This window comes from Pristiophorus japonicus, chromosome 8 (assembly GCF_044704955.1).
Source record: "Pristiophorus japonicus isolate sPriJap1 chromosome 8, sPriJap1.hap1, whole genome shotgun sequence".
NCBI classification, from domain to species: Eukaryota; Metazoa; Chordata; class Chondrichthyes; family Pristiophoridae; genus Pristiophorus; species Pristiophorus japonicus.
In genome coordinates, this window is record NC_091984.1 from 216,703,722 (window position 1) to 216,730,031 (window position 26,310).

General features: G+C 43.0%; 1 protein-coding gene across 1 annotated transcript in view; it reads right to left on the minus strand.

Annotated features, from left to right (window-relative positions):
* The window catches only part of grk3 (G protein-coupled receptor kinase 3), a 282,207-nt gene that overhangs the window by 120,893 nt on the left and 135,004 nt on the right, over positions 1-26,310 (minus strand). The window contains exon 3 of the mRNA XM_070887915.1: positions 6,354-6,427. Within this exon, the coding sequence (XP_070744016.1) occupies positions 6,354-6,427 (74 nt within the window). The remainder of the gene's footprint in view (positions 1-6,353; positions 6,428-26,310) is intronic.

Here is a 26,310-nt window from a genome sequence, read left to right on the forward strand (position 1 = left end):
TGTAATTTCTATGTAATTCAGTGTAATTACTGGGTTTTACGAGTATCATGTACAGGGTTGTTTTTGAATTGCCAACTTTTTAGGGGTTATGACAGGTTTTTTTTTAATTGATAGTTAACTTTTGCTAGTTTCCTAAATTGTCATATGTGGAGCTGGGAGGCAATGGCTTAGATTTTGGGAGATGATATTTGTGAGATGAGGTCTGGAAAACAGGACTTTGGAGTGTAGAATGCAGGCGTTGACCTGTTATTATTACATTGCAAGAGTGAAATGGTTGAATTTTGTAATACACCATGAGTGGGTTCCTCTTCCTGCCTTTCTCCTCTTCCCCACTACTCACAGCCTTAAATGACCAAATTGTGGATTCCTGCTCCTAAAATCAAAACCAACCCTTGTTAAAAATGCAAACCTTGGCCTGGAGGTCTTTTTTTGCACATATATTCAAAATGAACCCAATGCCTTCCAATATTAGCATAGAAACCTTTGGAGAATAAATCATTTCTGAATCAATGAAACGGTCCTTTTAAGTGTCGACGCCACTGCCCTGTCAGGTGACGGCAGCAATCATTCTCTGCCATGGAAACCAGTTAAAAAACAGATGTCATTGAGAAACCATGTCCACAAGAGGCACTGGAGGCTCTGTTGTGACCTCAATCTGCCAATAGATTGCATGGAGGCCAATCCATCTCCAGGATACTACACAGCCCCTGCAACACTGAGAGGTAGAATATTGTATTGCTGAGCAACAGTAAGCTTTTCCAAACTCAATACTTATATACATTAAACCTTGTGTGTTACTTCAACTGCTCTTGACCCCGATAGAATATTGAACAAAGAGATTGTAAACAAGTGAGCCTCGTTTTCCTAATCATTAGAGTACTGTTTTTGGAAAGAGTTTATATTTTTTCAAAATAACTTTTTGTTAATGGATTTTCATTGCATGTTAGTACAAAAATACAAACATTAGATAAGAAAAATAAAAATTTTTTAAAGTCCCAGGTGAATAGCAAATCTAAGTCATGGTGCATAACAACTTACCGTTAGATGTGTATGAACATCTGCGTGCTTCACAAAGGGGAGAGATGGCCAATGAACAGGAAGTAAAGGGCTTTGGGATGGAGAGTGAGGGGGAAGACCAAAATCCCAAGTAAATGATAGGTTTTTGGGAGGCTTTTAAAGGCAGATGACAAGTGACATAGTAAAACAAATTGCTTTTAGAAAATAATTCAAGGGACAAGGGATGCAAGTAGCGGAAAGATCAGCCTCCGATGATGGCGTAGAGAACACACTATATTCCAGAGTCAGGGTACAAAATAAGATGTACAGCTGGAAAAGAATTCCCAGATAAAGGGGGACAAGCCCGTGGAGGGATTTTTAGACAAGAAAGAAAGACTTGCATTTATATAGCACTTTTCATGACCACCGGACGTCCCAAAACGCTTTGCAGCCAAGGAAGTACTTTTTTTTTTTGAAGTGTAGTCACTGTTGTAATGTAGGAAACACAGACACGAATCATGAAATCAGTTTGCTGAGACAAGAAGAAAAGCTAATAGAGCAGTTATAATAGTGTCATAATGATGCCTTAATAGTATCAGAGTAAGAAATAAAGCGAATAAAAGCAGTCAGGCCTTTGAAACATGCTCACTCCATCTAGAGTCCATGTATGATTCTTTTATCATGAACTTCCCTCCACGCTACCTGTTGATCCCCTATCTTAAATAACAATATTATTTTCCCCAATCTCTTCTAGTTTCCCTTAGTTTCCAAGTTTAAATATTCTGCAGCAGAAATATTCTGTCCAGCAGCATGGAATCACAGCACTTGAGAATATAATTTGAGCCATGTCATGAACTGGGTTCATCCCACAGTGCTTTCTAAGCTCAGCGGCATCATATGGGAGACAGCAGCCGATAGTGGCAAAAGGGGTTCCAACAGTGCAAGAGCGGAATTCCAAGGGTGCAAATCACACTGAGTCCCTCTTGACAGCCAGCATCGGCTGAGGCCTTGGAGTAGGTGATCGGAGACCTTGGAGCAGCTGACCTGCTCACTCTCATCAGAGCATCATGTGACACTACAGATGATTACTTGAATCTTTCACTCGACTAGTCAATCTCTTGTGGTATTGCACACAGAAATTCAAGTTAAACAGGATCAGAGGAAGGGAGAGATGACTAGACCAAGGAGGGGCGAGGGGGAAGGGAAATAGGCAGGTAGGAGAGGAGGAGGAGGAGGAGGAGGAAAGGGCAATGAAGGGTGTAGGGTGGTGAAAGAAAAGGAGAAGGGAGGAAGGGAGGAGAGGAGAAAGAGGAACAGGACAGTGGAAGAGGATGGGGAAGAGAATGGCAAGTTGAGGCCTACAATTGCATTCCCTTATTAATATGGAGGAAACATGTCTAATGAAGCTCTCACACATTCTCTCCGAGAGTTTCATTGGGCATCCATACTCGATGTTAATAAGTATACATGCCCAATGAATTTCTGATTTTCTGGCCCTTATATGCCCGTTCAGACTGTCCTATTCCTGATGATTGGAAAATCTACCCTTGAGTTACAAAAGTTCTAGCTCTTTTATTTGTTCTCCAGGAAAGGCAGGAAACCAATGCTTTTAGGAGGCACGGTTATCACAGCTTCCACAGAGTAAGTTAAAGGACCCAGTGTAAATAGAACCAATTAACAGATCTATTAGCCCTATAGCTTTATTTAAAAAAAAACTATTCCTTTGGGGAAGCGCCTGGGCTTCACTTGCCAATTAATTAAAATCAGGAGCTCACTTGTTGGGACTGCACATTCCCACACTAGGCAGCACTGTGGTTTTCTTCCCTCCTTTACTGCAGTGCTGACTCTTGGTAGGCGATGGGTACCTCATGCAAGTGCCTACTATTAATGCGTGTTAGCGAGCTATTCCACCATGTAGAGCATCACAGCCGAGTCCGATTCAGTCCTCACCTGGCAAACATACAATGCACATTCCAGCAGACGTCACTTCCTAACCAAGGGACACTATGGTCAACTGTAGCACCCCTCCCAGTGAACTGGTACAGACCAGCTAACTCAGCACAATCAGTGACCAAATTTAGGACTTTTTAATTTGTATGTCTTGGTGCTACATGAGGGTGCACCTTCCAAGTGTAATTAATTAACCCTCCCAGCCGCAATCACTCAGTGGTTATGCAATGTATAGCTGAGTCATAAAGATCAGAAAGGTCTGGCTGTAATCCAGCTCTGTATTGAGTTAGCTGATCTCAGTCAAAGCGATGGGAGGGGGGGGGGGGGGGGGGGGGGCCCTATAATTGGCCTCATCCTCAAATTGGGGAGTACAACATTTTTCCGCCTTCTCTAATTGTAATCCAGCCAAAAGTTTGTATGTACGAAGCTACATAGTCAATTTGCTTGCCGACATTCACTATCCATGCTCACATGTGAGTGATGGTTATTTAGACAAGTACTGAAGGGTCACTGGCATCCATGTAACCGCTGGGGTCAGCATCAACATCCAGGGAACTGCACCTTGGCAGGGCTCAGTACCTCCAGAGCAGGAGGGGAGAAAATTAGAGAAAAGGGTATTAATCCTCTTTCTGCATTATTCAAACATCAACTCAAATGAAATCCGATTGATTGTGTATTAAACATGTGGTGGTAAAGCTGAATAGAGAATCGCTGATGAAATTTCACTGCATGAAAAGGAAAGGTAGGAACCTGTTGGCACTTCAGGCAACCACACAGTGCCCAGACAATGTGAAAGAAGCTGTACAAGACATGCTCTCCAGGTCAGGTGGTTTAGGTCAGGTGGTCAGGTCAGGTCAGCAGTGCTTGAAACCACACACAAACAAGATGTTTGTGAGAAGATGCATGTAAAAGCTCACGATCTTAAAAGAGGTGTTCAGTAGGAGGACAATTTGAGAGAAAAAAAACCCAGACTTGCTCCACTGATGGATTTTCTGGATAAATGTGCCACTTGGTTTGGTCTGAGCCATACAGATCAGATCACAACTTCTGCACCGAGTTCTGAGCGCTGATCTCTTCCTGCTTCAGGTTGACAAGGAGAAAATCAGCCAGGGTTCCCACAATACTCAGTGACTGTGCACAAGTGTAGACATCTGGCAAGGATAGCACCAGACTCAGCTCTGATGCTCCGACATGGTCAGATTTGTATTTTCAATTTCAATGAATTCTTTGTTCTCATCAAGGTGGGGGATATTAATGTGGTTTAATGGACCACTTTCTATTTCAGGCACCCAGCATCACAATCAATCTCTTCCAAGTAATGCAGGGCATAGTTAGATGTAGAGTAAATGGCCTTTTTACTCTCTCTCAACAATGTATCTCAGCGCCAGCCTCTCTAGTGGACCTGTTACTCCACTTCCCACATTGGAGATGCTGGGTCTGTTTTCTTTGGAACAAATGAGGCTGAGGGGAGACCTGATTGAGGTGTATAAAATTATGAGGGGCCTGGATAGAGTGGGTAGGAAGGTCCTGTTTCCCTTGGCAGAGGGGTCAACAACCAGGGGGCATAGATTTATCCTTGCCAGATGTCTACACTTGCGCACAGTCATTGACTATTGTGAGAACCCTGGCTGATTTTCTCCTTGTTAACCTGAAGCAGGGGGGAGGTTTAGAGGAGATATGAGGGGAAATGTCTTCACCCAGAGGGTAGTGGGGGTCTGGAACCCATTGCCTGAAAGGGTGGTAGAGGCAGAAACCCTCACATTTAAAAAACACTTGGATGTGCACTTGAAATGCCATAACCCACAGGGCTACGGACCAAGAGCTGGAAAGTGGGATTAGGCTGGATAGCTCTTGGTCGGTCGGCGCGGACACGATGGGCCGAAATGGCCTCCTTCCGTGCTGTAAATTTCTATCATTGTATGATCAGATATCTAGTGGCATTTCTGAGTGAGATTGCCTAATTAGTGTCAAATTAGGATGCACGTTGAAGATTAGACTGATTGCCCAAATTTATTTCACACGGGATCCTCACAGCCAACACACTGTGGAGATGTTTATCCCATCAATCTGACCTGGGAGGTCACAGAGACGAGATGCCAAGTCCTTAAAGGTTCACAACCAGTGCCGAGGGACTACAGCAAAAACAAATAGAGCATTAAGACGTACAATTAGAACGATCCAATATAAAACAAAAAGCATCAAGAATTCTTTGTACAAGAAGTTGGTTAGGCCTCATCTAGAACAATGTGCTCAGCTTTGGTCCCCTCAAATGGTGGGAGATATAGAGGTTCTGGAAAAGGTTCAGAGGAGGTATACTAGATTAACACCTCAGTTAAAAACCCTTATTTATCATGATTGGCTTGGATAGTTGGTTCTTTTACTCTAGAAAAGTATAGTCTTTAGGGTGATTTGATCAAAATATTTAAAATGATGGCGAATAGGCTGTGTCCACAAGGATAGATTATTTGCATTAGATAGCTTCGGGACACTGAAGAGACATGTGTTTAAGTTATGTGAAAAATAGAACTCTCTCATGGAACTCGTTTTTGATCACTTTCTGCGGTCAGAGAGAAATTTCCCAGTCATTTTATTTCCCTGAATTGACATAGGGTTGTTTTCATCTGTTATTTTTGCCTCTCCGAGGAGATTACATGGACTGCTGCTGGGTAGAAAGCATTGAGGGTTACGGTGTTTTGTTGCAACATGACTAAATGGGATGGGCTTGATGGATCAGTTGGGTTTTTATCTGTCTGTCTTTTCCAGGTGTTCTAACCGACTGGATCACCCACTCAAAATAATCCTACCTTCAGTCGGAAACAGTAAATCAAACATGGTACTAAAACTCACCCTCAAATAAAAACCCGAGGTAAAGCTTCAGGCAGATGCTCACGGTCTGATGAAGTAACAGTCTAGAAATTATACGCATATGTGCAACGTGACTTGAGTGTGTTTGCGTGGCGGTTCTTGCCAGGTGCCTTGCAACAGAGCCCGAGAGCCATGTAACTCATTGGGAGCACAGCCCCGTCATGCTCTTTGGTGACTGCCATTTTGTACTCAGATATTTTTTTGAAATGTCTCACGAGAACAAAAGAAATAGGAGCAGAAGTATGCCATACGACCCCTAGAGCCTGCTCCACATTGAATAAGATCAAGGCTGATCTTCTACCTCAACTCCACTTTTCTGCACTATCCCCATATCCCTCGATTCCCTTAATATCCAAAAATCTATCGATCGCTGTCCTGAATATGCTCAAAGACTCAGCATCCACAGCCCTCTGAGGTTGAGGAGTCCAAAGGTTCACAACTCTCAAAATAAAGAGATTTCTCCTCATCTCAGTCCGAAATGGCCAACCTCTTATTCTGAGACTATGACCCGTAGTTCTACATTCTCCAGCCAGGTCTCTTACCTCTTCATAAAACTTCAGCTGTGGAACAGCTTCATCAATTTCGTTCAGACAAAAATCTTTAAACAGCAAAAATCCTGAAAAACAAAATGCAACAAATATTTGAAGAATCATACAAATATCTATAGGGTACAAATTACTATTGCAGGTAACGCCATGCTTAATGCACTCAGAGCTCTTTCCTTCTTTATTTTAACATGTTAGCGTATTTATTTAAAATGAGTTAGTGCCTCTGCGCATCCCTGGTTTTTTTTCGCTCCACTAGTGGCAGCTGTGCTTCAGCTACCTAGGCCCCAAGCTCTAGAATTCCCTCTCTAAACATCTCTGCCTCTCTCTCCACCTTTAAGTTGCTCCTGAAAACCTACCCGTTCTTGTATCTCCATATGTGGCTCAGTGTCAAATTTTGTCTGATTAACTTTCCTGCGAATGGCCTAGGAACATTTTACTACATTAAAGGCACTATATAAATGCCAGTTGTTGTTGTTGTTAAAATAGGAGGGGGAGGAATGTGGTACGTGTGGGTTCAGCGTTTGCATGGTAACCTCACCAACAGTAACTTCCACCCTTGTACTTCTAAAACATTTTTCATGCACAGCACTTCTGTGCATTAATCTATGATCGAATGTCATACGTTTGTGATGGGGAATCCACCACAGATGAGAAAGGATGCAAGGTCAGTTCAGGTACGATCAGGTTGCTTGTTTTGTGCCTCGTTTCTGAATTGAATAATTTGCTAGTTTTCTTGTACAACTTCCACAGATCATGGAGCAAGCACATGAAAGATTATTTTTGATTGAATAAAAAAATCCAAAGCAGGCAGCAGTGGGGCAGGATTTATTGTCAGGGGGTGGTCTTTGGATCTGAGTTTGCCACCAAAAAAAACTACTTCGAAAGGGAGAAAATGCTAGAAATCTCAGTGGGTCAGGCAGCATCTGTGGAGAGAGAAAGAGAGTTAACATTTCAGGTCGATGACCTTTCATCAGAACTTCCACAGATCATGGAGCAAGGTTCTGACGCAGAGTCATCGACCTGAAACGTTTACTCAGTTTCTCTCTCCACACATGCTGCCTGACCTGCTGAGATTTCCAGCACTTTGTGTTTATATTACAGATTCCAGCATCCGCAGTAATTTGCTTTTGTACTTCTAAAGGTCTATCTTTCAAATAGAAATTTCACAGTACGGTTCAAATAGAAACATTAACACTTCCATTAATATAACAATTCAAATAAAGGGAATGAAATAATCAATCTTGTCAGACATAACCTCTAAAGCATGCTGTCTAGGCACGGTTACGTGTCGCTAGTCTATCTCTACTATTCCTGGCACAAGCCCAAATAATTGGTTTTCACTGGTCGAATTGTGGAACTGATTAACTGAGGAAGAACATCGGCTGTTTCTGTGTCCTATCACGTGATATAAGGCATATTCTTTCAAAAGGAGTGGTCCGATAAGAAATAAACATGGACATTTCTGGGGGCGGGGCGGGGGGGGGCAGTGTTTGAACATCTCACTTGCCTACGGCAGCAAGAGAAGGATCTCCTGTTTTCCAGGATGTTTGCTAGCAAGTCAAAACTCAGAACTGTAATGTGTACATTCTTACTGACTTATTCATGCCCTGCCCTGCTGCTACAGGCAGAGTAGAGGCATTATGTTGCTTTATCTGTCAATTTCTTTTTAATAAATTTGTATTTTCTCACAAGTGAAATGAGAATTTATGATTGAGGAGTGAAGCAATCCTGATGTTCACCAGCAGTACCCTTAGTCATTGCGGTTCCCCAAGCAGAATACCATCCCCCTATTCACTATCAAAACTGTCCCAACATTTCAAAAACTCCTATTAAATTTCCTTCTGTGCTCCAGTGGAAACAATCCCAGTATCTCAAGTCTCTCCTCATTGCTATAGTTTCCTATCCCTGGCATCATCTTGTTGAATCTATGCTGTACGCTCTCTATGGGTTCCATGTACTTTCTTTAATGGGGGTGTCCAAAACTGCACACACTCCTCCAAATGCAGCATAACCAATACTTGGTATAAATCTTGTACTCCATGCCTCGACTTATAAAATTCAAAATTCTATTGGCCTTTTTATAGCTTTATCGACATGCACTCCCACTTTCAGGGATTTATGTATCCGAATCCCTAAATCTTACTCCAGTCTGTGTCTTTCCATTAAGTATATGATCCCTTTCCTTATTCTGTCTCCAAAAATATATTAGCTCATACTTATTGACATTAAATTGTATCTGCCATCTGCATGCCAATTCCACTAATTTGTCTATGACTTCTTGAAACCTTTTACAGTCTTTCCCAGGGTTTGCTAAAACTGTGTTGTTACAAATATTGAGATTATGTTCCCTATACCCAAATTCAAATTGCACCCCTTCTGATCCTTCTCCAGTCTGAGCAACACCCATTTGCCCAAGCACTTTGTTAACTGTCCACCAACCAACTTCTCTCCATGCTGCTGCTAGATCACCTGCTGCGCCCACTATACCCTTTCACACTCTACCCCACATAGAGAAGGAAGGAAATCAGAGAAATAAGCAGCTTCATCAACAACCCTAGCAAACACGCAATGCCCACTCTCGCAAAATGCATAAAACAGAATTGCAAAGGCCTGAGAACAGGCTGCGCACCGGACATCAGCAAGGCACAGTGCAAGGTTAGCAGAGAAGAAATGCCATGGAAAGAATACAAAAATTGATCTTGCTGGAGTACCATGGCGTGGAAGGATTAAGCTATTGCATCGCAAAATCACAAGGAAGTACAATGTTGGTTCCCTGTTTTCACAGTAGGCAGACTGAATCTTGCACCTAAAGTTATTGTGGTTTTAACCAGAACATTCAAAAATGGAGAAGTTTGAAAAGGGACCTCGAAAACTGCAGCATAAGATGGGTGAGTGTGCAGATCACAGCATGATGCCAACAGCTGCATGTGCTGCAGGGGAGCACAAGAGCGGCTATATGGGCATTACCGCTCAGGTAAAAAGAACATAAACTGATCTCGGTATATCTTGCTGTCAAAACTTTTGGCCCCAGTTTAGAGTCACTAGGCAGTCATTATTGCCTCTCAAGGGTGCTTTTGTCCACTACTGCTGATCTTTGCAAATGTGTCAGCAGCAAAAAAGGAACAGAAATATTATGGTTAGATATTCACTGTAGATATGAGGATAATTTAGCACTCTGATATCAGTGTGTTATGTTCTCATATCACAACACTGACTACACTCCAAAAGTACTTCATTGGCTGTAAATATAGATATGTGAAGAGAAAAAGATTAGTGAAGACAAATGTAGGTCCCTTGCAGTCAGAATCAGGTGAATTTATAATGGGGAACAAAGAAATGGCAGACCAATTGAACAAATACTTTGGTTCTGTCTTCACTAAGGAAGACACAAATAATCTTCCGGAAATACTAGGGGACCGAGGGTCTAGTGAGAATGAGGAACTGAAGGAAATCCTTATTCGTCAGGAAATTGTGTTGGGAAATTGATGGGATTGAAGGCCGATAAATCCCCAGGGCCTGATAGTCTGCATCCCAGAGTACTTAAGGAAGTGGCCCTAGAAATAGTGGATGCATTAGTGGTCATTTTCCAACATTCTAAAGACTCTGGATCAGTTCCTATGAATTGGAAGGTAGCTAATGTAACCCCACTTTTTAAAAAAGGAGGGAGAGAGAAAACAGGGAATTATAGACTGGTTAGCCTTACATCGTAGTGGGGAAAATGTTGGAATCAATTATTACAGATGTAATAGCAGCGCATTTGGAAAGCAGTGATAGGATCGGTCCAGGTCAGCATAGATTTATGAAAGGGAAATCATGCTTAACAAATCTTCTACAATTTTTTGAGGATGTAACTAGTAGAGTGGACAAGGGAGAACCAGTGGATGTGGTGAATTTGAACTTTCAAAAGGCTTTTGACAAGGTCCCACTCAAGAGATTAGTGTGCAAAATTAAAACACATGATATTGAGGGTAATGTATTGACGTGGATAGAGAACTGCTTGGCAGACAGGAAACAAAGAGTAGGAATAAAATGGGTCCTTTTCAGAATGGCAGGCAGTGACTAGTGGAGTACTGCAAGGTTCAGTGCTGGGATCCCAGCTATTTACAATATAAATTAATGATTTGGACAACGGAATTGAATGTAATATCTCCAAGTTTGCAGATGACACTAAGCTGGGTGGCAGCGTGAGCTATGAGGAGGATGCTAAGAGGCTGCAGGGTGACTTGGACAGGTTAGGTGAGTGGGCAAATGCATGGCAGATGCAGTATAATGTAGATAAATGTGAGGTTATCCACTTTGGTGGCAAAAACAGGATGGCAGAATATTATCTGAATGGTGACAGATTAGGAAAAGGGGAGGTGCAACAAGACCTGGGTGTCATGGTACATCAGTCATTGAAAGTTGGCATGCAGGTATAGCAGGCGGTGAAGGAGGCAAATGGAATGTTGGCCTTCATAGCTAGAGGATTTGAATATAGGAGCAGGGAGGTCTTACTGCAGTTGTAAAGGGCCTTGGTGAAGCCACACCTTGAATATTGTGTACAGTTTTGGTCTTCTAATCTGAGGAAGGACATTCTTGCTATTGAGGGAGTGCAGCAAAGGTTCACCAGACTGATTCCCGGGATGGCGAGACTGACATATGAAGAAAGACTGGCTCGACTAGGATATATTCACTGGAATTTAGAAGAATGAGAGGGGATCGCATAGAAACATATAAAATTCTGACGGGATTGGACAGGTTAGATGCAAGAAGAATGTTCCCGATGTTGGGGAAGTCCAGAACCAGGGTCACAAAATAAGGATAAGGGGTAAGCCATATAGGACCGAGATGAGGAGAAACTTCTTCACTCAGAGAATTGTGAACCTGTGGAATTCTCTGCCACAGAAAGTTGTTGAGGCCAGTTCGTTAGATATATTCAAAAGGGAGTTAGATGTGGCCCTTACGGCTAAAGGGATCAGGGGGTAGGGAGAGAAAGCAGGAATGGGGTATTAAAGTTGCATGATCAGCCATGATCATATTGAATGGGGGTGCAGGCTCGAAGGGCCGAATGGCCTACTCCTGCACCTATTTTCTATGTTTCTATGTAAAGCTCTTTGAGACATCTGGTGGTCGTGAAATGCGCTATATAAATGCAAGTCTTTTTTTCTTGTAGGAAAAAATCACACTTACACAAGGACTACGCCAATGTGCTTGTGTGAAATTCTTAATTCATGATCTCAAATTTCTCCCACCAACTGGTGAGGAAATTGGAGCTAACGCTGGTGTTACATAATTCAACATACTCTCAAACAGACACAAAAGTGCGAAAAGGCAGAATCTTTAATAATTATATTGTTTGGTGTTTGTAACATTTTAAGTCTTCCTAATATGATAATTTCACACATCCACAATTATTAATAACATGGGGGTTTGTGAATATGAGACTAAGGGCTGAGGGATACTATTTATATAGCACAAGTGGTCAGATCCAAGGTGAGTTATTTATCCTGAGTCAGGATATCATTTCCAAAAAATATTCAGTGGAAATTATTGTTCCTGAAGGTTCATAATTCCAGACTGCAGTACGGTATGATCCAATAAAGAAGATGCTGTTTTCTGTGTGATAATCTTCAGCAGTGACACTGAGAGAAAGGGGTCATGTAACAGCATAAGTGATTGAGCAGTGTATTACAGGTTCTGTGTGACAGGTTAATAGTATCAGCACTAGAAAATCCCACAACAGAGAACAGAGGAGAGATTTCATTCTCCCTCGGGCCTATACTTGCCTTCACTGTTGAGTCAGTCAGTCGGGACTCCACTTCTGAAATAATTATGTGAGCTCTGTGAAGATGGGCATATTCCCATCTGGATATTCTTCAACTCAGTGAGTTGGTGCTGGGACTACTAATTAAATGATGAGCACACTGAACCTGCAACACAGGGAGAAAGGTTTTTCCCAATGCGTGTGCGTCATTCCCCTACACAGCCAGAGTTGTCAGCTACTTTGGCACAAGCACAAGCAGAATCAAGCAGATAAAAGGACCTATAGGCAAGGGCATGAATAATAGAGCAAGTGCGGACACAGGCAAAGAACGAGAAACAGTGGATGTACAGGCAGAGGCACGGACACGGACAAAGGCAGAAACCTTCTGATAACCTGCCTGACAGCTCCCTGCAACCAACAAGAACACCCTCTCCAGCTGACATGACACCGCACCTGACATTTCTGTCCTGGCAGCCTCCTTATGCCAATATATCATGCACACCCGGCCAAGTCATACAGCTCAGTGGCCAGGATAATACATTTGCCCTGATGGCTAATGAAATGAGGAATAGAGCGTTGCCTGAAAATTTCTCAATGGGATGACGCATCTCTGGAAGAGAATATATGAAATTTGAAAGAATATCAAAAATCTTATCAATTTTTTATTTTGCCTTATGAAATTATTCTCTTCCTTTCCCTGTACCATCCCTAGCTGACAAAATTCTGGGTCGGTGTGGCTCTCTAACTGGCCACAAGATGGTGTGTGAGCCTCACTGGGCAAAGCTTGAATTTTCTCATCAGGCACTATCCACCCTGACCAAAAACTAGGACAGGGTGCAACTCTTGTCCGCTGAAGTAATAAGCACAGACCCTACAGTAATTTGAAGACCTCCAGCAGCTTAAGGGTGCACAAGAATTATTTCTGCATTACAGAAAGATCAAAGAAGTGTCAAGTGGAATATAGAACCCACAGGTTGTCAGATGGAACAGTGGAAGTGAGGTAGGGAAGGGGGAACCCTCGAGCACACTGCACCACAGGATCCCAAGGACCAATGCCTAGAGTCAATGGAAGGACGTGGCCAGGGGAGCAAATGCTAACTCTACCACCTGATGCATGGCCAGGGAGTGCAGGAAAAAATTTAATGACCTTACCAGAACAGACAGCATGCCTCCCATTTACAATAACCTCCCCTTACACTGTGCTAAAGTACTTAAATTTTTTTACACCAATATCAACTGGTGCCCTTAACATTCCCAATCTTCACCTGCAAGTGTTCGGTCATCCACCAGACAAAAAGCCTCATGTGGAATATTGCACATACCTGCCATCATACTCAGAACTCTGGAATTAGGGGTCAACCATTTAGGATGGAAATGGGTGAGAGGCTGTGAATCTTTGGAATTCTTTACCCCAGAGGGCTGTGGATATTCAGTCGTTGAGCATGTTCAAGACAGAGATCGATAAACTTTTGGACACTAAGGGAATCAAGAGATATGGAGATAGGGCGGGAAAGTGACGTTGAGGTAGATGATCAGCCTTGATCTTATTCAATGGTGGAGCAGGCTCGAGGAGTCGTATGGCTCCAACTTCTTACGTGTTGCATACTGGCACATGGTTATTGCTCCACATAATAGGTAACTCTCTCTTTTTACATTCATTTCCAAAGATATGCCAGCCCATAACAACCGAAAGCAAGATGGGAAGCCCCAAACATCTCACCTGCTGAGAAAAAAGCACTTCAAATCCTGGGGAGACTTGGCGACAGGAATGTAAGAGGGCAAGTGCTAGTTTGGGGTTTTTAATTACCACCTACTTCTCTCATCCTACTGGCTGAACTGTCAGTAAACGTATCCTGAAATCTTCATGTTACTCCTACTGTAAATTACACTCGAACCCTGCTCATTGGGCCACCATTATAACCTCTCCTCATCCTTTCCTCCTCTGGAGGTGGCTGAGCACTTCACTCTGTATGTTGCCACTCATCCAACCCGTCATATGCAGAGGGAGTTAATGAGTGAGTCAGCAGAGAATGCACTAGTTAACACACACAGCGAGAATGAGTAGGAGCAGCATCTGGTGGCATGAGGACTGGGATGATGCACCCCAGAGGATCAGATTGCGTAGACCTTCATCTATAGAACCTGGGGATCTAGTTCGCTCTAAATTTGCAGACAATATTAAAATAGGATGCACCGTAAATAGTTCCAGGGACCAAAAGGTAATAATGGTAAGCTGGTGGAATGGGTAAAAAGTGCATTTAATGGAATTCAATATCAGGAAATGTGAGGTTGCACATTTGCTTGTGTGGAGGTTAAACATGAACATGGATTGTTGGGCCAAATGGCCTATTTCCATGCTGTAATTTCAACTCTTCGGCGGTTCTTCTTTTCGCAGAGCGTAGTGAGCCTCTGAAATGTGTTTCTGGCTGGTGGGGTGGGTGCCAACTCTCTGCAAGCCTTCAACAGGGAGCTGGACCAGTTCTTGGCTGAGATTACATTATAAAGAAGAGATGGAAGTACGAGGATTAAAAGAGCTCCAAAAAAACTGACGAAGATGAGAAAAACACCTTGGTGTTCAAAGTGATGAAATGCTGCCTGACCTGCTGAGTATTTCCAGCATTTTCTATTTTTATTAGTGCTGCCATCATGGCTAGGTTTACCAGTGTTGAAAGGGGCTTGCAGGGTGTCACAGCAGTCTGTACTCCAGCAGAGCAGCGTGGAGGCCCCGACCTGCGAGAGACCATCAGCGGCAGGTCGGGGCCATAAAAGGAGCGACATGCTTCCACGCTGCTCCCAGGCCGCTCGCGTGCCATTTCAGGGAGTAGCGCGAGCTGGGGCAGGAGGGCAACGGCAGGGAAGGGTGACGTCAGCAAGGTCCAGGTCAGTGATTGGCGCGTGGGCAGATACAGCAGGAGCGGTGAGGTCAGGGCGAAGGAGCTGTGACAGATTGTGGAGGGATGTGATTGGGTCCCAGGGGAGGTGTGAGTTCAGGGCCAGGGGCCAGCCCACACTGTGATGTGTGCGCGCACTGGGTCCGTGCAGCAGAGCAGATCTCCAGTTGTCTTGGGTAATCCTTGCTACTGAACCAAGACCTAGCTCTGTTAAGCCCGTGTGGTGGCTGATGTGCAACGGTCACCACACGTTAAAAAAATCCACGCACAGGCAATCTTCCACCCTTGAGGATGTAGTTCAGGTTCTTCTTCGAAACCCCTGTGGATTCATCCTTTTTATTTGGCGTGGAAGCAAGTCATCCTCTTTTCGAGGGACCGCCTATGTTGATGAATTTCTATGTAATTCTTGGTCCTGTTTTTAAAAGCATCAAGTGTTGCTACTCACTCAATCTGTCACATGCACAAGCTCAGACTCATCTACTTGGGGGAATGACTTGGTGCAGGCACTGAAGACTGTGGTGTAATGCAGACGCAAGCTCGAGTGAAGAGACCTACTAGCAGCATGCAAGAGTACAGTGGAGGATGGATTTGAAAAAAAGAAAGACTTGCATTTATATAGTGTCTTTCACGACCACCGGATATCTCAAAGTGCTTTACAGCCAATTAAGTATTTTTGGAGTGTAGCCACGTTGCAATATGGGAAACGCGGCAGCCAATTTGCGCACAGCAAACTCCCACAAACAGCAATATTTTTGTTATGCTGATTTGAGGGATAAATATTGGCCAGGATACCGGGGATAACTCCCCTGCTCTTCTTCAAAATAGCTCCATGGGATTGTTCATGTCCACCTGAGAGCGCAGACGGGACCTCGGTTTAACGTCTCATCCGAAAGACGGCACCTCCAACAGTGCAACACTCCCTCAGCACTGTACTGGAGTGTCAACCTAGGCTTATGTGCTCAAGTCCCTGGAGTGAGACTTGAACACACAACCTTGTGGCTCAGAGGCGAATGTACTACCCACTGAGCCACAGCTGACACACTTGCAGCTTTGCAGTCCACCACAAATGATGTAGCAGCTCCAGGACAGCCACAAAGAAGTCCCCCAATGAGAGGCCCCAAGGACAATCTTCCACGGATTGCTGCCTAAGAGGCTTTGTGTTACCAGATTAAAGAAGGGTGTTTTTTTTCTGGCTTCCAGCGACCTTGACAAACCACTAGGAGTGCCGTGTCTGTGGTGGAGATGCGATGTAGGTCGGGCTGCAATTACTGAAAGAACACAGTTTCAGCTTCCTTTGTAAACTGCAGGCATTGCTCCTCTGACATACGCAGGTGCGAGTGCCTCTCCCTGCATATTCTGGGGTGCGGGTATGTGAGGGTAGGTGTCGTGCTATCTGCTATGGGCAATTTCCCATTGGGAAGCCCACTGTGCCCTGTATGAACGGGTGAGGAGAAGAGGGAAATGGGAGCCCCACAGCAAATAGTATAAAAGAGTATAAAGTATTTGGCTACCATTTAAAAAAAAACGAATCTCATAAAATTACCAAAACCTGCTGCAATGAACAGGCTGCTCTGCTGCTCTTCTGCTATCTCCAAGGTAGGCAGCAACTCTGGACACGGTTTTATATGGGAAGAGAAAAGGAAATGGAGCAAATGGGGTGAATAGTGCATGAAACTGCCCAATAAAGGGCAGGCTTTTCCTGCAGCTGCTGGAAATAAGAGTGAAAAACAGGGCGGTTAAATATCGGGAGAGATCCAGCCTAATGGATATCAGCCTCAATTCTTGTCGGATTTGCACTCGTAAATCAGGAAAACCCACCAACACCACCAAGGAATGCCTGTCCTTCAGGTTTCTCCGCTCTAACTGAAAGAAGATTGCTTGGCAGCATGTCTCAGATCCAACCTTAGCAACTCTTCAACACACAGCAGGCGTCTCTGCAGGAAACCTTTCACCTGAGGACTGCCATCTCCTGTGTGTATGTACTAGCCGGCAATTCCTGATGCCGCAAAACAAAAGCACGATAGCTTTGGAGGGGAGGGGGGGGGGGGGGAAGAATTTTAATGTTAGTGAGAAATAAAGAAAAATACTTGGATTTATATAGCGCCTTTCATGACCTCAGGCTGTCTCAAAGCGCATTACAGCCAATTAAGTATTTTTTGAAGTGTAGTCACTGTTATAAAGCAGGAAACTTGGCAGCCAAATTTCGCACAGCAAGGTCCTATAAGCAACAATTTGATAATAATCAGATAATCTGTTTTAGTGATGTTGGTTGAGGGACAAATATTGGCCAGGACACAGGACACCAGAGAAAACTCCCCTGTTCTTCTTTGAAATAATGCCATGGGATCTTTTACGTCTCATCTGAAAGACGGCACCATTGACAGTGCCGCATTCCCCCAGTACTGCAGTGCAGCATCACCTTCGATTGTGACCTCAGGTCTCTGGAGTGGGACTTGAACCCACAACCTTCTGACTCAGAGGCAAGAGTGCCACCAACTGCGCCACGGCAGACATGGAAAGAGAGAGAGGAAGATGGAAAAGCGGATAAGAAAAAGAGAGGAAGAATACACCAATCTCGCTTGGCTGTTCCCTGCATCTTGTGACAGATACAGCTTTCCACCTCTGGCCATGATTATGCAATTAACAAGAATCAGGTAAGTGGCAAAAGATTCAAAATTTCACAGCTAGCATCTGTCCATTGTGGATGAACTTATTTCGCAGCTTAGACCAGACACGATCCCACTTCCTACGTCTCTGTGGCACTGAGTGCCAGAACCCCTTCAGTGCTCCATTACAGTAAAACTCTGTTGCACTTCCATTTACAAAGTCCAATATATATCTCTCTACAGTTCTCAATCTCTATTTACACTCCTATCTTTAATGGCTTTATTTCCGTTTGAGCAATATAATGTCACATCTGTGCGGCATTCTGCCAGTGAAATGTACATAAAATAAATGGAATTCAACATGACATGCAGTACAGCAGCTGCCCAGGAGCACATCATGAGGACTGCTAGTGAATGTCACCAAGGCAGGAAACAGTGTTACACACTTGAAAAAACATTTGAGTAAACACGTGTTAAAAAAAACCCCATACATCAACTCCAACAAACCGCATTACAGAGCCATGTGAAACATCATAAACTCCACCACCACCCCCCCCCCCCCCGACCTTGTGCAGCACTCAGTTTTATATTGTGGGATGTAATCAGAAAGTGTTACAATGAATGGTATGGAGCATTTCAAATTGTTGCAGTGAGGGTTGGAGAGTATGTCACAGTGTTATATCCACCTTTCTTTAATCTCCTCCAGCCCCACAACCCCACCCCACCCCCAGATGTCTGCGCTCCTCTAATTCTGCCCTTTTGAGCATCGCTGATTATAATCGTTCAACCATTGGTGGTTGCGCCTTCTGTTGCCTAGGTCCCAAGAACTCCCTGTCAAAACCTCTCTCTCTCTTTCCTCCTTCAAGACTAGCCTTAAAACATACCTCTTTGACCAAGCTTTTGGTCACCTGCCCTAATTTCTCCGTATGCGGCTTGGCGTCAAATGTTGCATCTTGTAATACTCCTGTGAAGCGCCTTGAGGCGTTTCACTACATTAAAGGCGCTATATAAATACAAGTTGTTGTTGTTACATTTAAGAGGTTTGCGGTATACCAGAGATTGTTATAGTGGGGCATGTTTTATCAAGGTGGTGTTTTACACAGTTTCCCAATAAGTGAGAGGGAGGCCTTCAATAATGTATTTGACAGAATATTGTGTCATGTTAATGTGTATATTGAAAGCATCCACAATTAAATTTTGCAAAGCAAGCACAACAATGCACAGCTCCAGTATCGAGACCAAGCTCCTGAGTGGAGGGAGTGGATCATCAGTAAATTGCATTTCTAGCCAGACTGAAGACACGAGGCATGAACAATAGCCACTGGGATTTCAGCTGAAGAACTTGGATAACATAGCCTTAAGGAAATAGTCATCTATTTATATTGTGTGTTCTCAAAAAACATGTAATTTTGAGAGATTACATGGGCTGAAAGGCTCAGGAAAACCAGCTGAGATCTCTCTGCGACACAACACTGAAGCACCAGAAGAGTTTTCCAACACAGCAGTTGTACCCGCATTAATCCGCAACCACACAGCATAACTTGTTTGAGAGCAATTGCTACTGGGATACATTTTGCATTCTAGTAATTGTTCAATAATGAAGGCAGAAGCTCACTCTCTGGGTTGGAGGCCAACAATCAATGAGCACAAACAAAGGCTATTGATCTTTCGGCACACAACGACCCTGTGGAGCTTATTGTGGTTTTCTGCTCCAATATTCTGACAGAAAAAAACAGCCACAGTACTTTAGGCATGTTCAATAAATGTCCACAGATTGGTTGCCTATATACATTTATATATGTATATATATGCAATGCACACTTGTGACAATGGCATCAGAAGTTGTGAAACATGTTCAGGCGTTGCTCAATCTATCCCACAGTACAAGTGAGCTGAATTTGGCACGAGTGGGCACTACTCGTATGTAAGCTAAATAAATTACAAACACTCCACTTAGTAAGACAGAACTTGCATTTATACAACACCTTATCATGTCTCTCAGGAATATCCATAGTGTTCCACATAAATTATTTTGAAGTGCTGTCATTGTTGTTATCCAGGGAAATGAGGTAGCCATTTTGCATACAGCAAGATCTCTCAAACAACAATCAGATGAATACCAGCTAATCTATCTTTGCTCGTGTTGGGCAAGGGAGGAATGCTGGTCAAGGCACAGAGACGTCCCCATGCCTATTGGAATGTAATTATGGGATCTTTAAGGCGCACCTAAACAGACAGACATCTCGCCTGAAGGATGACACTTCCTACAATGCAGCACACCCTCAGCACTGCACTGAAGTATCAAGCCTAATTATGTGCTCAATTTGTGACATGGAACTTCCTGACTCAGAGACCTAGATTGTTGATTAGAGGGGTAAGACCTCGGTCACTGATTAAAGCAGACGGAGCTAAGGCTGCTGATTAGAGTAGGCAACAGACTCTATCCTTATAGCCTTTATCTTCCATTCAAATACACAGACACACACAGACACACTTAAAACACCTCGCCATGTAAATAAAAACACTCAACATAAATTTTACCTCAATAAAACATTTGAAATCTGCCTTCTAGTTTTCTCTAAATAATTTGGAAAAAGAACCAAATAATTTTTATCAGAGACAGAGAAGAAATCTCTCAATTGGTTAGCTGAATGCTACTGATGCATTCTCATGCACTGTACACACTGCACAGACTCAAACTGCAGCATCTGTCATCAGCAGTCACTGATATGGGCAAAAATATCAAGTCCAAAACCAAGCTTTAGGGAGCAACTCAGGCCTTCAAATAGAAATGTCATGGAAGTCATTAAAAGTCACAAAAATAAATTCCATGGGAAAATGTTATCATGGTGTTGTGAATTTATATAATTTTTAAAAATCTAGGTTCGTATTTTATTTTATAACAATTTCAGTTGCTGAGAAAAAAATGGCATCTGAAATTTGTTCTGAATGTATTTTGAGTTGTTCAATTAGTTCACCAACAAATCATGACAACAAAAAGTTGACGTATTGAGATCCAATTTTTCCATTATAAAGATTGACCTGCAAATGGGTATTACAAATATTAACAGTTAAGTTTCACTGAAACAAAAAAGCATGATTCAAAATCATGACAGAGGTAAAATATATAAACAGGAAGTGCATGTCATCCGTAAGATTTTTAACTGATTATATGTAACAATAGTACACCATACCTATACTCAGTGAGCAGAATTTAAACCTGCCGTATTAAACCAGGTCCACGTACAGGGGACATACCCACTCCATTCCCAACCTGATCTGGCCGACTGGCAGCAAGGACACATTCCCAAAGCTAGCGGGTCCTTTTTAAAAATGCTGATCGGGTTTCGACTGAAGTCTGAGCCGGGAGCAGCGGTGGCTTTCCCGCCAGGCCAAACTTACTGGGAACATGAGCTAGGGCCATGAGAGGCCCAGTAAGGTTTCTTACTGACCAGGAGGAGCTGGAGATATTTATGTATAAAATCTTTCAGTTACTAACATTGTAATGATAACAGTAATGTCTGATCTTCTTCTATGACAGAATTGCACACATTCATGTGCACAGTGCCATATTGCACTATACTGGCTGTGAATCTCCGCCAACTCAACAACATTGAAGCTACCCAGCTTGGTTCCTGCAGAAACTTAGCAGCTCAGGTAATTGCTTCTTCCTTCTGAGTGTTCACTCAGAATGAACTCTCGGATGCGTAGACACAGTACCCTGTTCAAGTCTGAACTTGGCCTCAAACTGTAGATCCAATCCAGTGAAAGCATGCTCACTTTGCGCCTCTGGAATATCGCTTGCCTATACTTCTACTCAGCCTCATTGCTGCTCAAAACCTCATCCATGCCGTTGCCACCTCAAGGTCAAATTTTTCCAATATTCTCAATGACCTCCCCATCTCGACTCTACATAGACTCAAAATCATCCAGAGTATTGCACCCCATAACTTATCCCAGGATCCGTATACCCATCACCCTTCTGCTTATCCTTGGCTCCCTTACTGCAACACATCCACTTTAAAATCTCGTGTTTAAACCCTCCATGGACTTGTTCCACCTTAAATGTGTGGTGTTCTCCAGCATGCCACCATGCATGCTGTGCTTTTCCAATTCTAGTCTGCGCGCATGACCCTCCTCACTGCGGTCAAGTAACCTGTGATCATCCTGTAATCAGAACATTCTTGCTCTCTGGAATTCTCCTCCTAATCCTCTGCCTTTCTACCGTTTTTCTGACTTTCTAAAGCCTTTTCAAAACTTACCTCTGTGGCCATGCCTTTGGTTAAACACTAACTTCCTGCTTAGTCTCCACCACTTCTACAAATTGTTGCAGTCGTTGCAAAGTAAAATGTTGGAAAGGTTTTTCACTGTGGATTGGATTCCAAGTTGCTGTCACACTGCTCTGAATTATTTGATCTGAGAGTATCTGGTGCACAACTGGTTTAATTGTCCATCAGCAGATCTGGCTGGATTACATCAAGCACAAATGGGTGCTGCTTTCTTTTGCCAAAGTACTTTCTACTCCAGGACCATCTTAGAAAGCAAAGATAACCCCCTAACTCCTTTTCTCCACTATCAACTGTCTCCTTAAACCCCCATTTCCGCCCCATCCACCCTCACCTCCAACAAGTGCAAGACACTCGTGGCCATCTTTGACACTAAGATTGAAACCATTCTTCAGTTGCCTTTGCTGCATTCCCTCCTTCCCCTTGCCCACTAAGCCAAACCCGCCCTCCACCCAAGTTCCATCCTGCCCTAGCCCTGTGTTATTTTTACTTCTCTCCCATCTCCATTAATGCCCTCTCCATGAGACCCACTTCCTATTCTGTTGACCCCATACCACTAAACTGTTGACTGTCCAACTGCCATCCTTGCCACCCATGCTAGCCAACATTATAAATGGTTCCCTCTCCTTCGGTACTGTCCCCCTCCCTTTCAAAACATCCATCTTCACCCCTTTCTCAAAATAACAGCAACGACAACTTGTATTTATATAGTGTCTTTACTGTAGTGAAATGTCCCAAAGTGTTTCACAGGAGTATTGAGATTTAAAAAAAAATCTACCCTCACCCCTCTGTCCTTGCAAACTACCACCCTAACTCCTAACTCTCCAAAGTTCTTGAACATGCTGTTGGCTTCCAATCTGTTCCATTCTTTCTTGCAACTCCGTGTTTGAATCTCTCCAATCAGGTTTCAGTCCCAGCCACAGCATTGAAAAGGCCTTAATCATAGTCACAAATCAAAATCACATCCCTCAAAAAGAAAAGTGTACATATAGCCTATTAGCTCAACTGGCTATGACATGGATTCCATCATTCCATCAGGAGCCTTTGTGAAACTAACAATAGGTCTTGGTTTCTCTCGACTGAAACTGCAGGGTCAGGTCTGTGCCAGACAAATTTGATGCAAAAATCTTCAAGCTCTGAGCTGCTCTCCCGATGTTTAAATCTGTGGTTTCCCTTCTATGTAAGCCAGAGTTAAATCTCATTGGTTCATAATCGCAGAGCAACAGTTCATTATTTACATAGATAACAATGAATTATATTCTGTATACATGCATCTGTCGTTAGTTTTGAATTATTACACATATTATACACATCAATTTCTGTAATGTTGTAGCTTATCACTGCTTTCAAGCGGCAATGTGCTACAATCAACAGGCTTTTGAAACCCAAGATTGGGAGCACCCAATTACTACTTCCTGATCTACCTCAGCTTTTCTGATAATGTTCAGATTTGCTGGTTTCCAGCACCTAGCCTTCTTAATTTTGAAAACGGTATATATTCAATAAAGTATGGTAAAGGACTGTTACGTGTCTGATGCTACAGAGTGTGACGTTAGAATTCCACTGCTCACTATGGGTAACAACGTCTGTGAAGATTTCCCTTGTTTGGAGTCTGTAGAGAAACTGTAAACAGGTTCTTAACAAAACTGTTGCCCACAGCAGCCAGAGGAATTCTTATCTCATGTTTTTACGGCAACAGTTTGGACATGAGATGTGGGGAGGTGAACAGTACCAAGTTCCTGTGCTGAAACCACTCAACGATACAAATCTCTAATACTCAAAAAATACTTGTTGATCACGCGTGTCCGCTTGCTTCACGTATGAACAAGTCTAATATGCAATGCATGACTGAATTACAGGTGCAACGTCCCGAATCCGGAACTCTGAAAACAGGAATTATCCAAAAACGGACATTTTGCGCATAGCGTCCGGAATTATTGTCCGAAAACTTGACATTTTTGAGGCGGTCAACATTTGCACAGGGTAAATATGATCAGAGAGTTAAACACAGGCAAAGACTTGTGTGGGAGAAATGGGTTTTGGTTCATGGGGCACTGGCACCAGTACTGGGGTAAGAGGGAGCTGTTCTGTTGTGACGGACTCCACTTAGACCGTGCTGAGGCTAGGGTCCTGGCAAATCAAATAACTAGGGCTGCAGAGAGGGCTTTAAACTAAATTGTGGGGGGAGAGTGCAGCTGAACAAAAATTTAAGAAGTCAAAGAATAAGGAGAAGGCAATAGAGCAGGGTAGCACTGAGGGAAATGAAAACCAGAGCGTGACAGGAAGGGACAGAATGTAAAAACATAAAAGTGAATCAGAAAGTGGGGTCAAAGCAGGAAAAAAGGGTAAAAAAAACAAATTTAAATGCTCTTTATCTGAATACACGCAGCTTTTGTAACAAAATAGATGAGTTGACGGCACAAATAGATACAAATGGGTATGATCTGTAGCCATTATAGAGACGTGGTTGCAAGGCGAGCAAGGCTGGGAACTAAGTATTCAGGGGTATTTGACAATTCGGAAGGACAGACAGAAAGGAAAAGGAGGTGGCGCAGTTCTGTTAATAAAAGATGAGATCAGTGCATTAGTGAGAAACGATATTGGCTCAGAGAATCAAGATGTTGAATCAGTTTGGGTGGAAATAAGGAATAAGGGGGGGAAATTCGCTGGTGGGTGTAGTCTATAGGCCCCTAACAGTAGGTTGAACTGTTGGACGGAGTATAAATCAAGAAATAATGGAGGCTTGGAAAAAAGGAACAGCAGTAATCATGGGAGATTTTAATCTTCACATTGATTGGACAAGGTAAATTGGCCAGGGTAGCCTTGAGAAAGAGTTCATAGAGCATAGAGTGCATCCGGGATAATTTCCTTGAACAGTACATTGCAGAACCAACCAGGGAGCAGACTATTAGATCTTGTACTGTGTAATGAGACAGGATTAATAAACGATCTCCTAGTAAAGGATCCTCTGGGAATGAGTGACCATAACATGGTGAGAAAGTTGGATCCCAAACCAGTGTTCTAAGCTTAAATAAAGGAGACTACAAAGATATGAAAGCAGAGTTGGCCAAAGTGGACTGGGAAAATAGAGTAAAGCGTGGGACGGTTGATGAGCAGTGGGAGACATTTAAGGAGAAATTTCATAACTCTCAACAAAAATATATCCCAATGAGAAGGAAAGGCTGTATGAGAAGGGATAACCATTGTGGCTAAATAAAGAAATAAGGGATGGTATCAAATTGAAAACAAGGCCAAGACTAGTAGAAGGCCAGAGGATTGGGAAACTTTTAAAAGCCAGCAAAGAACGACTAAAAAAAAATAAAGAGAGGGAAGATAGATTATGAAAGTAAACGAGCAAGAAATATAAAAACAGATAGTAAGAGTTTCTGCAAGGAAGAGAGTGGCTAAAGTAAATGTTGGTCCCCTAGAGGATTTGACTGGGGATTTTAACAATGGGGAACAGGGAAATGGCAGAGACTTTGTACAAATAGTTTGTATCAGTCTTCACAGTCGAAGACACTAAAAACCTCCCAATAGGGGATAATTAAGGGGCTATTGGGAGGGAGGAACTTAATACAATCACTATCACTAAAGTAGTAGTATTCAGTAAAATAATGGAACTAAAGGCGGACAAGTTCCCTGGACCCGATGGCTTGCATCCTAGGGTCCTGAAAGAAGTGGCTACAGATATAGTGGATGCATTGGTTGTAATCTACCAAAAGTCCCTGGATTCTGGGGAGATCCCAGCGGATTGGAAAACCGCAAATTTAACGTCCCTGTTTAAAAAAGGAGACAGACAGAAAGCAGGAAACTATAGACCAGTTCGCCGAACATCTGTCGCTGGGAAAATGCTGGAATCCATTATTAAGGAAACAGTAGCAGGACATTTGGAAGAGCATAATTCAATCAAGTACAGTCAACATGGTTTTATGAAAAGGAAATCATGTTTGACAAATTTGCTGGAGGCCTTCGAGGATGTAACGAGTAGGGTGAATAAGGGGGAAACCAATGGTTTTGGTGTATTTGGATTTCCAGAAGGCATTCGATAAGGTGCCACATAAAAGGTCACTGCACAAGATAAAAGTTCACGGGGTTGGGGGTAATATATTTACATGGACTGAGGATAGGCTAACTAACAGAAAAAAGAGTCAGGATAAACAGATCATTTTCCGGTTGGCAAACAGTAACTAATGGGCTGCTACAGGGATCGGTGCTGGGGCCTCAACTATTTACAATCTATATTAATGACTTGGATGAAGGGCCCGAGTGTAATGTAACCAAGCTGGCTGATGACACAAAGATGGGTGGGAAAGCAAATTGTGAGGAGGACACAAAAAATCTGCAAAGGGATATAGACAGGCTAAGTGAGTGGGCAAACATTTGGCAGATAGAGTATAATGTGGGAAAATGTAAGGTTATCCACTT